We start from the raw sequence: 13,903 nt of genomic DNA on the forward strand, positions 1-13,903 counted from the left end.
ATATGATTTTTAGAATTTAGTATCCTGTGAAGTTTGTTAAGATAAAGACGTGTACCGGTCAGCGGGAAAGATATTTTCTTTTTAAAATTTATTTTATTTTTGTTTTTTTTTTTTTTAATATTAAATGCGTGAGGATTTAAGTGCAATTTTTAATAAAGCATTTGTTTTTTTCTTTTGAAAATTAACAAAATAACTTTTTTATATTGAAAAATAATTATTTTAATAACGGGGAATACGTATTTTTTTGTATGATTTATAATATTATTTTTATATACTTATAAATACAAGGACATTAACAAATCAATTATAAGAGCAAAGATTAGTTAATATCAAAGGCTTATATGGATTACAATAATTCTACGACATCATTATATTCAAATAAGGAGGATGAAATGGATTCGTCCAATAATAGCAATTTAGGGAATAATAATAATGTGAATTTAAATCACAACCGAAATATTAATTCAAATCAAAATGGAATGTCTAAAGCTGAACTAAGAAAGGTTTGAAAATTTTCTTATTTTTTACATTTTTTTTATACCGCCATCAAAAATTTAAAGTTATAACGGTTTGAAAGTGATTTTGTAAAAACGCAAAATAAACTTGTCTGCAATCGTGTGTTTTTTTTTGCTACTCGTTTATTTTTTGTACAAGCAATGTTTAAGCAAGATTATAGTAGTTTTTTGTACTTATTTCAAATAGATCTTCAAGGACTTGTCTTCATTTTTTTTTTTTTGGGAACTTCCTGGATTTTTTTTGTAATGTTTGTATGTACCTAATGAATTGAGCTGTTTTTTGTAATTGAATTGTTTGCCAATATGAAAACGGATATGTTATATTAACGGTGAAATACGGTGTCGATAATGCAGTTTTTTGCTATGCGGTGAAATATTTAAAATTAAAAATTTTAACAATTAATTTATAAATACGAGTAAATAAAATTTGATGAATTGTGTAAGTTTACTAAAACTTTTGTAATACAAAAAAAAAATTATATTTCTAATTTTTGTTATACAGATTAGGAATTAAAAGAGCTCATTTTTCCGAAAAATTATATATGCATACTTTTTGATTTGGTCGATGATTTATGGAAAAATTTTATTAGATGTGTGCGTATTTCAACAAAATCAAACTTAAAAAAAGGTTTAAGTTCGACATTAATTTCTATGTTGATGACTTATGTTGTCAATAATTGAGTCATTGGTCAGTATACAAGTAAGATGATATTAGTACTCTTACCATAGTAATTGGTGTCAGATATCCATTAATGTGGATTCATAATTGGATAAGATTTTTCATATCTAAGTGAATACAACATCTAGATACAGCCAATATTGATTTTAGTAAAATTTAAATATCATGTGCTACAGTTTAGTGTCCGAAGTTATTTTACTTAAAATGGGATATTCATTTATTAGAGAATGAATTGAAAAATAAATAAAGTGAAGGATGGAAAACTTCAATCTTGTGGGATCCTCTGTCACGACTTTCAAAATTACTTGACCACTTTATATTGTCCTACACCGAGTAATATTTAGGAATTTTGCTTGGATTTTCTATCGAATTCTACTTTTGTAATTTTTTCTAAAATTTGCAATCTTCTCAAGTGTTTTCGTTATTTTACCTTGCTTGCTATAAAACGGCTTGGTATTTATAGCCTTCCGCTATAACCTCGTCCTTTTTAGAGTTATTCTAATTCTATTGTATTTATTCTCATTCTAGCACGAATTTCTGTAATGCTGTTGTTGCAACGCTTCCTTCAATACCAATGTCTCTGTAATACAATTTTGTTGCACTGTTCTGCTTTCTATATAATATTACACTCGCAAGAAGTATGGAAGATTGTTTTCTGCTTCGTAATGATACACGGATTCAGGGATCTTAATTTGTCCTATCTTAACGGAAACTGTGCAATCTATTTGCGGATCTTACCATATTTATGCTCGACCTATATATCAAGTTCGAATATAAATCTCAACGGTATCTCAACGGTACGATTGCTAATATATGTCATTAATCTGTTTAACTTGCTGGAACACAATTTTTGGAATTTCTATTCTCATTATGTATTGCGATTCCTATTTTATTACATGTAAAAAGAAATTATAAAATTTGTTTTATTTATTTTTGTTTTAAAAAACCAAAATTCAAAAATTCAAAATCAATGAACTCAAAAAGCATCTTAAGATCAATATTCAAAAGTTTATAAGTTTATTTGAATTTATTCATGTTGTTTTTTACTAAACATTTTTAATTCTTTATTTTTAAATTAAAACAGATATAACAAGTACTCTTAAGGCTCTAAGAACATGTTAACTGCATTTGGAGTAATTTTTTTTATCGAATGGAATTTTCTAATTTGGCTTGTGGAAACAAACGTTTGGCTGAATTATAAGTAAATGGAGTTATTAATTTGAACAGTAAAGTTTCTAAAAGCTTATAGAGTTCCTTATATTCAAAAACTTAATTATTAAAGCTAAGATTAATACTAAGTTTGTTTGTTAGAAAAAAATATACCAAATGCAGTTGGCATATTCTGTTTAAATTCATAAATATATAAGTATGAGTGAAAATAAATCCACCAAAATATACATGTAATTAAATTTGCTTATACATATAACACACTTCAGTCATTTCTCTTTTTTTTTCAGAGCAATAAACCAATTATGGAAAAACGTCGTCGGGCAAGAATTAATCATTGTTTAAATGAACTGAAATCCTTAATATTGGAAGCAATGAAAAAAGACGTGAGTACAAAAATTTTTAATTAAAAAAAATTTTCACACTTTTTTATTTAATACAAAAAAAAAATACTAAAAAAAAAAACAAAAATTAATTATATGTCTGTGTCTGTGTGTGTATTATCAAAAATTTTAACACAGTCCTAAGTATCAAATTTCCAAATTTGCCTTTATAATAATGTGATAAAAAAAGCCAAATTATAATTAGAGGCCAATGAACTAAAAATTTCAAGAGAGCTAAATTTTTTTTCTTGTAGGTACTTTTCAAAATCTCATAATTACCATTTAATGTCCTTTTGCGGTATATCTTTAATGTCGTATAAAATGTTTTTTATTAATTCATATTCATAAATCCATCAGCCAATAATAAAAAAACCGACCCAGACTTCTTATTAAATACATAATATACGAAAATTATATAAAAAGAAAGAACAAATAATAAAAACAAAAAGAAAAAATTTCTTGAACGAAAAATTCCCATAATGAAATTTGATCTGTGCTTTTCCCACGCTTCTGACATACGAATAAACTGATCCATTTGAATTGGTTGAAATTAGTGTAAGGAGTGGAGCAATATTTTAATGCTATGTATACTGGTTTATTGCATTGTTTACTATTTTTTTTTTCGGGATAAATAGTAGTAGTTGTTCCAACAGTAAAATATGAAATCATAATTTGATATTATAATATAATAAATGCCCTTTTTTTATAAATGCATTTAAAATGAATAGAAGAGAAGTGAGAAGAAAAGCTATATGCAATGCAATCTAGTAATCTTTCGAAATTAATCTTTCGAATTAAGAAAGAGCGAAAAAAGCGAAGAGAAAAAAAAACCTAAAGAGAAAAACAGAACCTAAAAGAAATACCCGTATCGCAATTTTAATAGTATATGAGGAAAAAAATAATATTTTATTTAATACTCATATACAAATACTTATTCAATGTTTAAAAATTTGCAATATTTTTGGTAGAGCTTTTGTAGACAGAAATTTAAGGTGAAACGTTAAGTTGATGTATATTTTGGTTACTAGTTTTATTGACTTAACGATAATTTTAATTAAAGAAATTATCAGTCTTAACTAGCAACAAAATTACGTTAGATATAAAATGCTGTCAAAAAAAAAACTAATCACGAAATTGTTAAATTACCTAATGGATTTTACTACATTTTTTCCGATTTTAAATAAGCAATCAGAATTTCGGCTGAAGTCCATTTTATTATATAAAACTCAGTGCTAAGAAATGAGTATGAAAGTTGTGTTTAAGTTGAATTATTGCTACAATTTGACTAAATTGCCTTCCTTCATGAATTATAACTATTTTGAAATAGCATCGAAAATAAAGTAGAAAATTTTATAGTAAAAACTTTTTGCAGTATTTAAGTACTTTCGGGATTTTTTACATTGTAACGTTTAAATATGAAAAAATGACTTGTTTTTACGTTATTTGTATACATATGACATTTATGATTATGATCATGTAATTTTTGTACATACAGTTACATTCTTTTAATTTATTTATACACATATTATGTATGTACTAAAAAAGTCAATAATGTTACATGGGTTGTAAGCTTATATTAATCTGTAAATTGCTAATAGCTGCATTTTTTTTTTTTGAAAGTGAATAGAATAGATTGCCTTTGCTGACATTTAAAATATTAGAGCTAAAATATCATATTTTTCTTTTAACTTTAATTTTATTATTATTAAAATAATTTAGAAATAAAAATATTATAGATTTAATAGCACTAGCAGTTTAAAGATTTAAATTCGTCATAATAACACGGTTCACTCTTTAAATTGTTTTTAAGCTTTATTTTTTATAATTTTTGGAAAGGAATAAACTAACATTAATTTTTTATTAACAAGCCTTGTCTTATAATAAAAGAAATTTTAAAATATAATTAAATGAAATTCTTTTTCTATAGATAAAGGTTTCTCTTTCTACAGAGTAGCTATAACTATTGAAATATTAATATTTTTATTAATTCAAAATTTCAAAGTAAAATTCCAAAATTTTTAATGATTAAAATAATTTTAATCTCAAATACCACCAAACGAGTGCATTCCCAGCTAAAATTATAAGAATTCAAAAAATTTCGAAATGTCCTTAAGACTTTAAGAGTTTTCAGATCGAAATAATTCCAGAACTAATTTTTTTTTTACGAAATATTATTTTTTTTAAATATCAGTATGTCAATGAATACAGTGGTAGTGAGTTGTTAACAAGATCGCACTCTTTGATCCAATTTTACAGAAAAGATTTTCCGCTTAAATTGAATTCCAATTCTGTTTTTGTTTTACTTCTTTTCGAATTTCTTTTTGTTTTCCTCATTTCATCTTTTTAAATATTTACCTGTTCGTATAAAGTAAATAAATTTAATAAAGGATACCGCTTATTTTAAAAAATTACAATAGCAATAATAAAATGGCAACAATAGAAGGTAAAAAACAAAACCAAAAAAAAAGATAAAATTGTACACTTCAGTCAAGTGGATTTTTTTATTCTCTTTTGTTTTTTAAGTCGAAAATTCTTGTATCTTGGTCTCAAAATATCTCTAGAGGATCAAAAAAGAAAAAAAACAAGAAAGAAAAGAAACTTCAAATCGATTTAAGATTGAAATATTTCTAATAATCGATTTGTTTACTTATTATTTTTACGTAGAGTTTTTTTCCTTTGAATTTCTACTCGAAGAGTTTTTATTTCGTATTCAGATCAATTTATAATAATATTTTATTGAATTGTCTGGACCACATATAATTTATTGGACCTTTTTCATATTATCATTATTAGTTTAATATTTGAAGTAAAAGTGACGTTTTATAGGTTATGAATCACATTGAATTTTAAGTGTAGAGGCGTCATTTAAGTAAATAGTAAATTAAGTTTTAAATTCTTAGCTCTTTGAACTGTAATTGAAAATTTTTTAGCCAATGTAGATGTATTAAAATAATTTGACAGAATAAAATCGAATCGAATTTCGATTTATATTGATAAAGTGTGAAATAAAATTGAGGCTTTGCAGTAGCAGCATTTTGAAAGCATTCTATAGTGAAAAATCTTATAAGTAGAAAAAATTTTTTTATTTATTTAAATATTAAGAAAATTTGTGTTAAAATTTTGGAAATTTCTCATCTGCATGACAATACAAATTCAAAAACTCAAAAATTTATTAAAGCAAACCTATACGTACCGAAGAGTTTTCAAAATTTTAGAATTTTTTTTTTGCATCTCATTCCAATGCCATCATTATATTGATTCGTTCATTTGTTTGTTCATTCTAAAAAGCCAAAAGTATAATATTTGTGGTTGAGAAAAAAAGGCAGCATATTTTATTCATCTTCAAATCTTCCTTTTTTTCTCATAAAATATTTTCGAGTTTTTCATTTTTCATCTGGTTTTTTCTCATTTTTTTATATGGTGTTATATTGTTATGCTGTCCGATTATTGCATATACGTTATATACTTAAGTACATACACATCGATAATAATGAGAACCTATAATATACTCATGCATCTCATCTCAATTTTTTTTGTACTGCAGTATTAAGGAATGCTCTAAATTTTGTGCAAAGTTGTATTGTAACAAGTTCAAAGAAAGAAGTAAAAATATAAACAAAAAAAAATCATACTAGTGGTACCTTTTACTTTTACATTCAAATAGGATATCCTATACACAGATGCACAAACATCATTACATATAAAGTGATGAACTCGACTTATAAGAAAAAAAAAATTCCCACGCATTTTTGATTCGATTTTTATACTCAATGTTTTCAATAAAATTATACCCGATGAAAAATTATTTTGAAAAATGCGAAGATGTAGAAAAAAGAGAAATGAAAAAAAAAAAGAGAAGCACAAAAAATAATACCGAAATACTTACTTATTATAAACTGAATAATGGACTTAGACAGGTACTTAACACTTCAGATATAACATTAAGACGGCGCACATATTGGTATAAACAAACATGAGTAAATATTGTGCTTATGAACAGGTACATTAAAACGTAATATAGAAAAATTATACAAAAAAAAAAATACTCTGTCGCAGTGGACATTAATTTTTGATTGGGAAAATAAGGGATTTGCACTTATTGTTCAGAATATATAAGAATGATTATAAGCATTTTTTGACAACAAGTTTTAAGGGAACTTGCAATGACATCTCAATGTAAATGCAAGGGTTGTCATTTGGAGGAGTTTTCGTACAAAAATATTTCGCAGAGGTTTCGTAGAGAAAATGAGCAAAAAGAGAAAGTTTTATTAAACTTTATTGGCAGTGGTTTTCAGCAAGTGTTTTCGTGATAAATTGATTAGGCGATTTTTTAGAAATAAGTTGGAATTGAGATTTGGCAGTAATTGTCCTAAGAATACCGTAGGGTTAGCATCAAATTTTTGTTAATCTACTTCCGAGGAAAGTTTTGTTTGAGAATAAAATTCGTGCAAGATTTTTGAGTTTTATAGTTTTGTAGACGATTTGCTTATATTTCTGATTACTTTTCAAATGCTCAACGATGGGTTAGGGTTTTTTAATGAAAAATGTATAAATTTTTCCTTGTATTTTTTTAAATGAGACTTAATACCAATCATTTATAAGAAAATAGCAGACAGAATTTGTCAGTTTTTGAGGAATAACATTTAAGTGAAATAATAATAAATTAAGTCATATACATTAACATATACTCATGTAAGTGTGTGCAAAATTTAATTTTTCAATAATTTTGAATATTTCACTTTAAATTCTTTGAGTATCGTTTATGATTTAAAGAAGAACTTAAAGTGAAATTTAATTAAAGTATTCCTTATTGTAATTTTTATGAAAGCAAAATATATGCAGATTTCAATAATTGCCCTGTGGGATTCAGAATGTACCAATATTAAAAGTTAAAGGGTAATGTATGGGCTATTATATATTTGATTTAAGAATTTTGCAATTATAAACATGTATGGCCCCCATTTATTTACGCATATTTGTGTTGAAGTTTTATTTATAATCTTTTAAAAATAGGGATGTTTTAGTCACGTTTTGTAATTAAGGTAATTCAGTAGTTAATATTTTTCAATATGGAACGTATTAATTTAAGGCGAAATGTAAAGCAGGTTTGAAATTTTTAAAAAAATTCATGGGAAACAATTAAAAAAATATATACAAGGTTTAAGCTTTAATATGGAAATTAAACTTTGTGGAATTTAATGAGTCACTTGTTGGGTCATTTTCTGCATGTAAATACATCTAAAATTTTGTATTTATCTTATTCTGCTGTTCATAGTTGAAAAATCTCAAAATGTGATCATAAAGATTTTTATGTTTTAGAGTCAAATCTTTGCTTAGTATCAATTCATAATTTATTTAAATATTTAGTTTTAAAAAATTTTTCAAATTTATGATTTTTCTAAATTAATATTTTTAATTTTATGATTACAGCCAGCACGTCATACAAAATTAGAAAAAGCTGATATTCTTGAAATGACAGTTAAACATTTGCAATCAATTCAGCGTCAACAATTTAATTTAGCTATACAAACTGATCCAGCTGTTGTACATAAATTTAAAACTGGTTTTACAGAATGTGCTGAAGAAGTTTCTAGATTTCTAGGCCAATTGGAGGGAATTGATAATGGTACAAAACAACGTTTAATGCAACATTTAAATAATTGTTCAACACGTATTGAACAAATTGGTACATTTAGTAATTTTTCCTCAAGTTATCGACAAGCATTAAATAGTTCTGGCTTAAATCAATCAATTTTCGGAACAACTTTTAATAATGCGGCAGCAGCAGCAGCCGCAGCTGCAGCATCATTATTTACTTCAAATGGAAATCATCAAGATGTAAATAATAATGGTCGAATAAATATGAATGGTGTACAATTGATACCATCTCGTTTACCATCTGGTGAATTAGCTTTAATAATGCCAAATTCTACAACATTGCCATCATCACTTTTAATGCCAAATTTATCAACACAATCGATTGAATTTTCATCAACATTTCCTAGATTAAGTGCATTTACAAAACCAACGTCAACTATTGCATCATCAATTAGTCCAAATTCATCATCACTATTAAATAATTTAAATGGAAATAATTTAATAAATAATAATAATAATCATTTACAACAATATAATCAACACAATCATATTAAAATAAATAATATAAATTCATCAATAAATCCATTACAAATGTCAGGTAGTGGAGTAACAGCAACAACAGTTACTAGTCCACCATTAAGTCCAGTATCATCAATATCAAGTTTAGGTGATGATTCAACAATTCATACAAGTGCAACATCAGATTATGGTACAAAAACTCCACCATTAGAACAAAGTATAACATCTGATTATTTTTCAACACCACCTAGTAGTGAATCAATTAAACTTATATCACGTACTGGACATTTACAACAGCCTCATGTTTCATCCACCGTTCTCGATGAATCGATGAAAAATCAAAATGATGCTAAAAAAAGATTAAGAACATCAATAGATGATAGTATTGATGAAAATCAACAACAAAATCAATCTTGTAATAAAATTATTAAATTAGAAAGCGAAGATGAAGGAAACAGTAGTTCAAAACATTTTTTAGATGATTCTAATGACAGTATGTGGAGACCATGGTGAAAATATTGAAAAACATATAAAATTAAATATTGTGAACTGTTTAAAATTATTTGAACTCTATTGTGAATTGAACCAAAATTTATGCTTTAGTTTATAATAATTAATTTTTACAAATATTGTCAAATATAATTCTAATTAAAATAATTTTTTTTTTTATTGTTTCGAGAATGGTTAAATCCCATTTAATCTTTAAAATTGGCAGAATATATTTTTTGAATTATATGCAAATTTAAATTTTTGAATTTAATTGAAAACTATGAACAATGAAAATTTATCCTTCATATTTTCTTTTAATTAAAGTTTTTCAGTTTTTTGAATAATGTTGATATTTAGTTTTAAGTTTTGTGTTTGAAATTTTGTATGAAAATGTTAAGTTTAAATCTTAACTTTTTGAATTTCTCTTTAATTTTTTAAGAATATTTATTGTCTGAATCAAAGAAAACAAGATTTTATTTTTTCAATTTATTTTTTTTGTATTAATTTCTAAAAATTTCATATATCATTCTGATTGTGCTCTTAATAATTAAAATATGTGTAATTAAAAAGTATATTCGTTTTTCAACATTTTTTTTTTCTATATGTAAGTTTGATTAAATTAAAAAAAGATCTGTGATTAATTCATTTAAATAAAATTGATATAAAATTAAATTTATAATACGGAATTTTCTTTTAAATTAAATGTATTTTAGTTTGCAGAATAAAATTACAGAAATTAATAACAAGGATTTTTAAACAACTTTACGGTATAAGATGGATTTCGTATTGCAAATTTGATTGTAATTAATTTAATAACAGTTTAATGGTTGGACATTAGTATAGTGTCAAGGCAGAACAAAATTCAATTATTCTAGTCCTGGCTTCAGAGAAGACAAAAATTATTAAATTATAAAAACCCTATAAATTTCAACGGCACCTTTTGACATATCTTACGATCAAAAACCACTAATCTATGAGGGAATCTATTACTTTTCTAATAATATATTATAGAAGCAATAAATAACATTTAATATAACAATTATTAAAATTATTTATATCTAAGTGTTAATTTTCAAATTAAATACTTTAAAAATTTTAAATTGAATTTTAAACACTGAATTTCTTAAATTAAACCGTTTTAAATTTGTTTATTTAACACTGACATCTATGAAGTAAAAATGGTAAATTTTATGTGGTTCATATCCAATCTAATACAAAAATTTTTGCTATAAATGATAAATGAGTTCTAAATTTTTTTAAGGTTTGCGTCTATGAAGGATTAACGAAAATTTTCTTTTGCTAAAGCAAATACTTTATGTAAAATAAATAAACTGTATATACAAGTCTCATGTAATATTTTAAAAATTAACTCTTTTTATAATTATGAATATATTTCTCCTATTTGAAATAAATATTAAAATAAATAAAATTTAAAAATGAAAATTGAAAATACATTATTTACGTGTTTATAAATTCAAATACATTTAATCCTTTGGCGCTAGTATCGACAGTACAATTTTAATAAATTCGTTTCAAAACAAAACTTTCACTTCTAATAACAAATTTAATTTAAATATCAAATACACGAACCATAAATATACCGTAAAATTTCAAAATATCTTTCAAGTGAAATAAAAATTTTTTCTATATTTTACGATATTTTAAGATTTTGCGAGTTAAATTATTTTGTTAGATAAATTTGTCAAAATTAGGAAAATTCATATGAATATTAAATAAATAAATTTATTTACATATTTTTAATTGTAAAATTTTGGTAGCTTACTCACTATATTTTATATAGGGTCCTTAACGAGTCGTTTTAAATTGAAACAAACAAAAATTAGATTTTTTAATTTTTCACTATTGTTACTTAAAAAATTGCTTACTGCAATTAAATGTGAAAAATTACATTATTTTATTATCCAACCAGAGGATCAAAATTTTCAAAGACTCTCTCACACATGGCCTGTAGTAAATTCATTCTGAATGTTGTATTTCAGTTCTGAGATTCTTTTAACTCCTGAACTCCTGGCCTGGTAGACTGCTATTTGTGTTTTTTTTTTTTTGAAAGTTGGGTCTATGTGAATAAGTCAGTCAAAATTTTAGAGCTTAAATAAACTAATAATATTGTATTTAATATTTATGAAAACCTTGTAGTTTGTGTGTAATAAAAGTTCATTACTATATTTATGCACAGTAAAACATTTAGGGGAGGATATTACATATTAGATATAGACAAAAATTATAGTTGCTTGTAGATCAATTGAAGGGATTTAAACAAACAATTGATTTTTTAAATTTGGAATTGGCACCATTGATATTAATTAAGTGCCATTTGCCAATTTACGAGATTACAAGAATAAAATTGCATGCAGTTACGGCAATGTTTTCTTACTTAAATAGTTTGAAAAGTTTATAAGTAATTTAATATTCATGCAACTGTTATACTGTCTTAATAATTTTCTTAGAGTTTTTAATATTACATATATATTTTCTACAAATGGAATTTTCCACATTAACACATTTTAATTGCTTCTTAGTAAATTTATTCAGTTCTGTTCTTAACCATCTTTTAAATATTATCTAATAAATATTATTTCTCTCCCTGTAAAGTATTTAAACTCCGACATATAGCTCTACTTTAATATTCAATGAATTTGTCAATATATCAATTATTTTGTATATATATGAAAAAATTTTTCTCTTAAAACATAATTCTTCTTTTTATATTTAAATTGAAACCATTTTATTAATTTAATTTTTTCGATTTTATTCATAATTAGTGGAAAAAAATGAAAGATTTTATACATCAATTAATTAAAATAAACGAGAGAAAATATATAGGGGAAATTTTCTTTTATACTGAAAATGAAAAAGAAAAAAATTTACGTTCTATATCACATAGAAATTTGCATTGATCAGTTTACATTCTCTGTGGTTCTTAAGTGTCGTCATCAATTATAAATTTTCATTTTTTCTTTATTAAATTTAAAATTTACATTAAAAATGTTATTGAATCTTCTATATTACATAATAATTTTTATTTTTTTCCTTTTATATACCTGCAATATTACCGTTATAATCATCATCATCATCAACATCAACACAATATCATGATTATTCTTATTATCAATGAAATTTATCAATGCATATTGCTTTTATTATCGATTTGTAGCGCGTGCTTCGAAAAAAAGTGCTTATTAGTTTAACTCTGTCCGTCCGTGTGTTTGTTTATAAAGCTCCTATACACTCGTTGAAATAAAAAGTGGAAATTTTATAACACAATCTTTTCTAGGAACTTATTTCTTTATATTAAAATGTTTGCATATTTCTTCTCTCTCAAAAATTTTTAGCCTCTTCAAGTCCATTTTTTAACTATTCATTTTATTGGAATCACAATCATTTTTTAAATTCTGCAAATACAATAGTTATTGGCTTCTTCAACAGGGACATAGCATAACAAACATTATAATAATGAAATGGTTGTTGATACTGAAGTTCGAAGCGGTTCTTAGAAACTAATAAATAAATTATTTCGTTAAAATAATTTCGTAAAATTTTATTTTCAAAGGCCTTGTACTAATGAAACACAAATTTCTAAAAAAGCAACAAGGTAAACGGCAAAGTCCATGCCATCAAAGAATATGATTATTATATTATGTCTTTTTTGAGCCCTACTTAACCGTCAAATTCGACAGGCATATTCTTTCAATTTATTTTGTTGTTTGCTCGTCCTAATTTTATGCAATAATTTCATATACATATTTTGGTACAATTACTGAATTAAATTAAATAGCTAAATGCAACCCCTACATTCTAGAATCTAGAAAATGTATTTTTATTTGCTCAAGGGAAAAGTGCTTGAAATTTGTATAATCCGAATTTGTTCTTTGTATATTGCATATGAAGATTATTTTATTTATTTTAAGAGGAAGTAAAAGTAGATATACTCGGGTACTAAAACACATATACTCATATTATAATGATATTCTACATCGCGTTGCATTCAATTATTTCAATATTTTATAACAAATATTGATTTGAATATTAAATGTATATTATATGAGATGTTGTAATTTAATTTACACATATGAAGTATATTTAGATGATTTTAAAATTACATAAGATAAAAAAATAATTGATATGCAACTTATGTAAGTTATTCTAATAAATTTTGCTTCTATATTTGTATTAAAATTTTATTAATGTGAGAAAAGTTTTAAAATTCATACATAATATACAAAACGCCAATCATTTTTTGAACAGTTGCCCTATTTTAAGGACACAAATAAAAATTTCTTCTGAAAGACTTCGTTGTACAAATATAAAAAGCATCTTTGATATTTAATTTCCTTTCAATTGATTTGGTATGTGAATGTGAAAAATTATTATGTCAAATATTATAAAGTAAAATTCTTTAAAAATTAGAATTTATGGCATAAGAAAAATCTTTACTTGCAAGCCGAAAAGTCTTAAGTACTAAATGTAAATTTATCTGAGCAGATTAAAGTCTTAAGGATTTTAACTTTCGCATAAAATAATTCATGTAAGGC

At 24.4% G+C, this 13,903-nt stretch overlaps 1 protein-coding gene across 1 annotated transcript; it reads left to right on the forward strand.

The window, feature by feature from the left end:
- The first annotated feature begins 235 nt into the window (after positions 1 to 235).
- Positions 236 to 9,374, forward strand: LOC129606500 (protein deadpan). Its single transcript, XM_055516842.1, has 4 exons — positions 236 to 503; positions 2,652 to 2,747; positions 8,175 to 9,243; positions 9,298 to 9,374. Exons 1-4 carry the CDS (start codon positions 342 to 344, stop codon positions 9,372 to 9,374), a joined length of 1,404 nt encoding a protein of 467 aa, XP_055372817.1. The 5' UTR covers positions 236 to 341.
- The last annotated feature ends 4,529 nt before the right edge of the window (positions 9,375 to 13,903 follow it).

Source organism: Condylostylus longicornis, unplaced genomic scaffold (genome assembly GCF_029603195.1).
Source record: "Condylostylus longicornis isolate FDR11 unplaced genomic scaffold, ASM2960319v2 ptg000018l, whole genome shotgun sequence".
Classification (NCBI taxonomy): Eukaryota; Metazoa; Arthropoda; class Insecta; order Diptera; family Dolichopodidae; genus Condylostylus; species Condylostylus longicornis.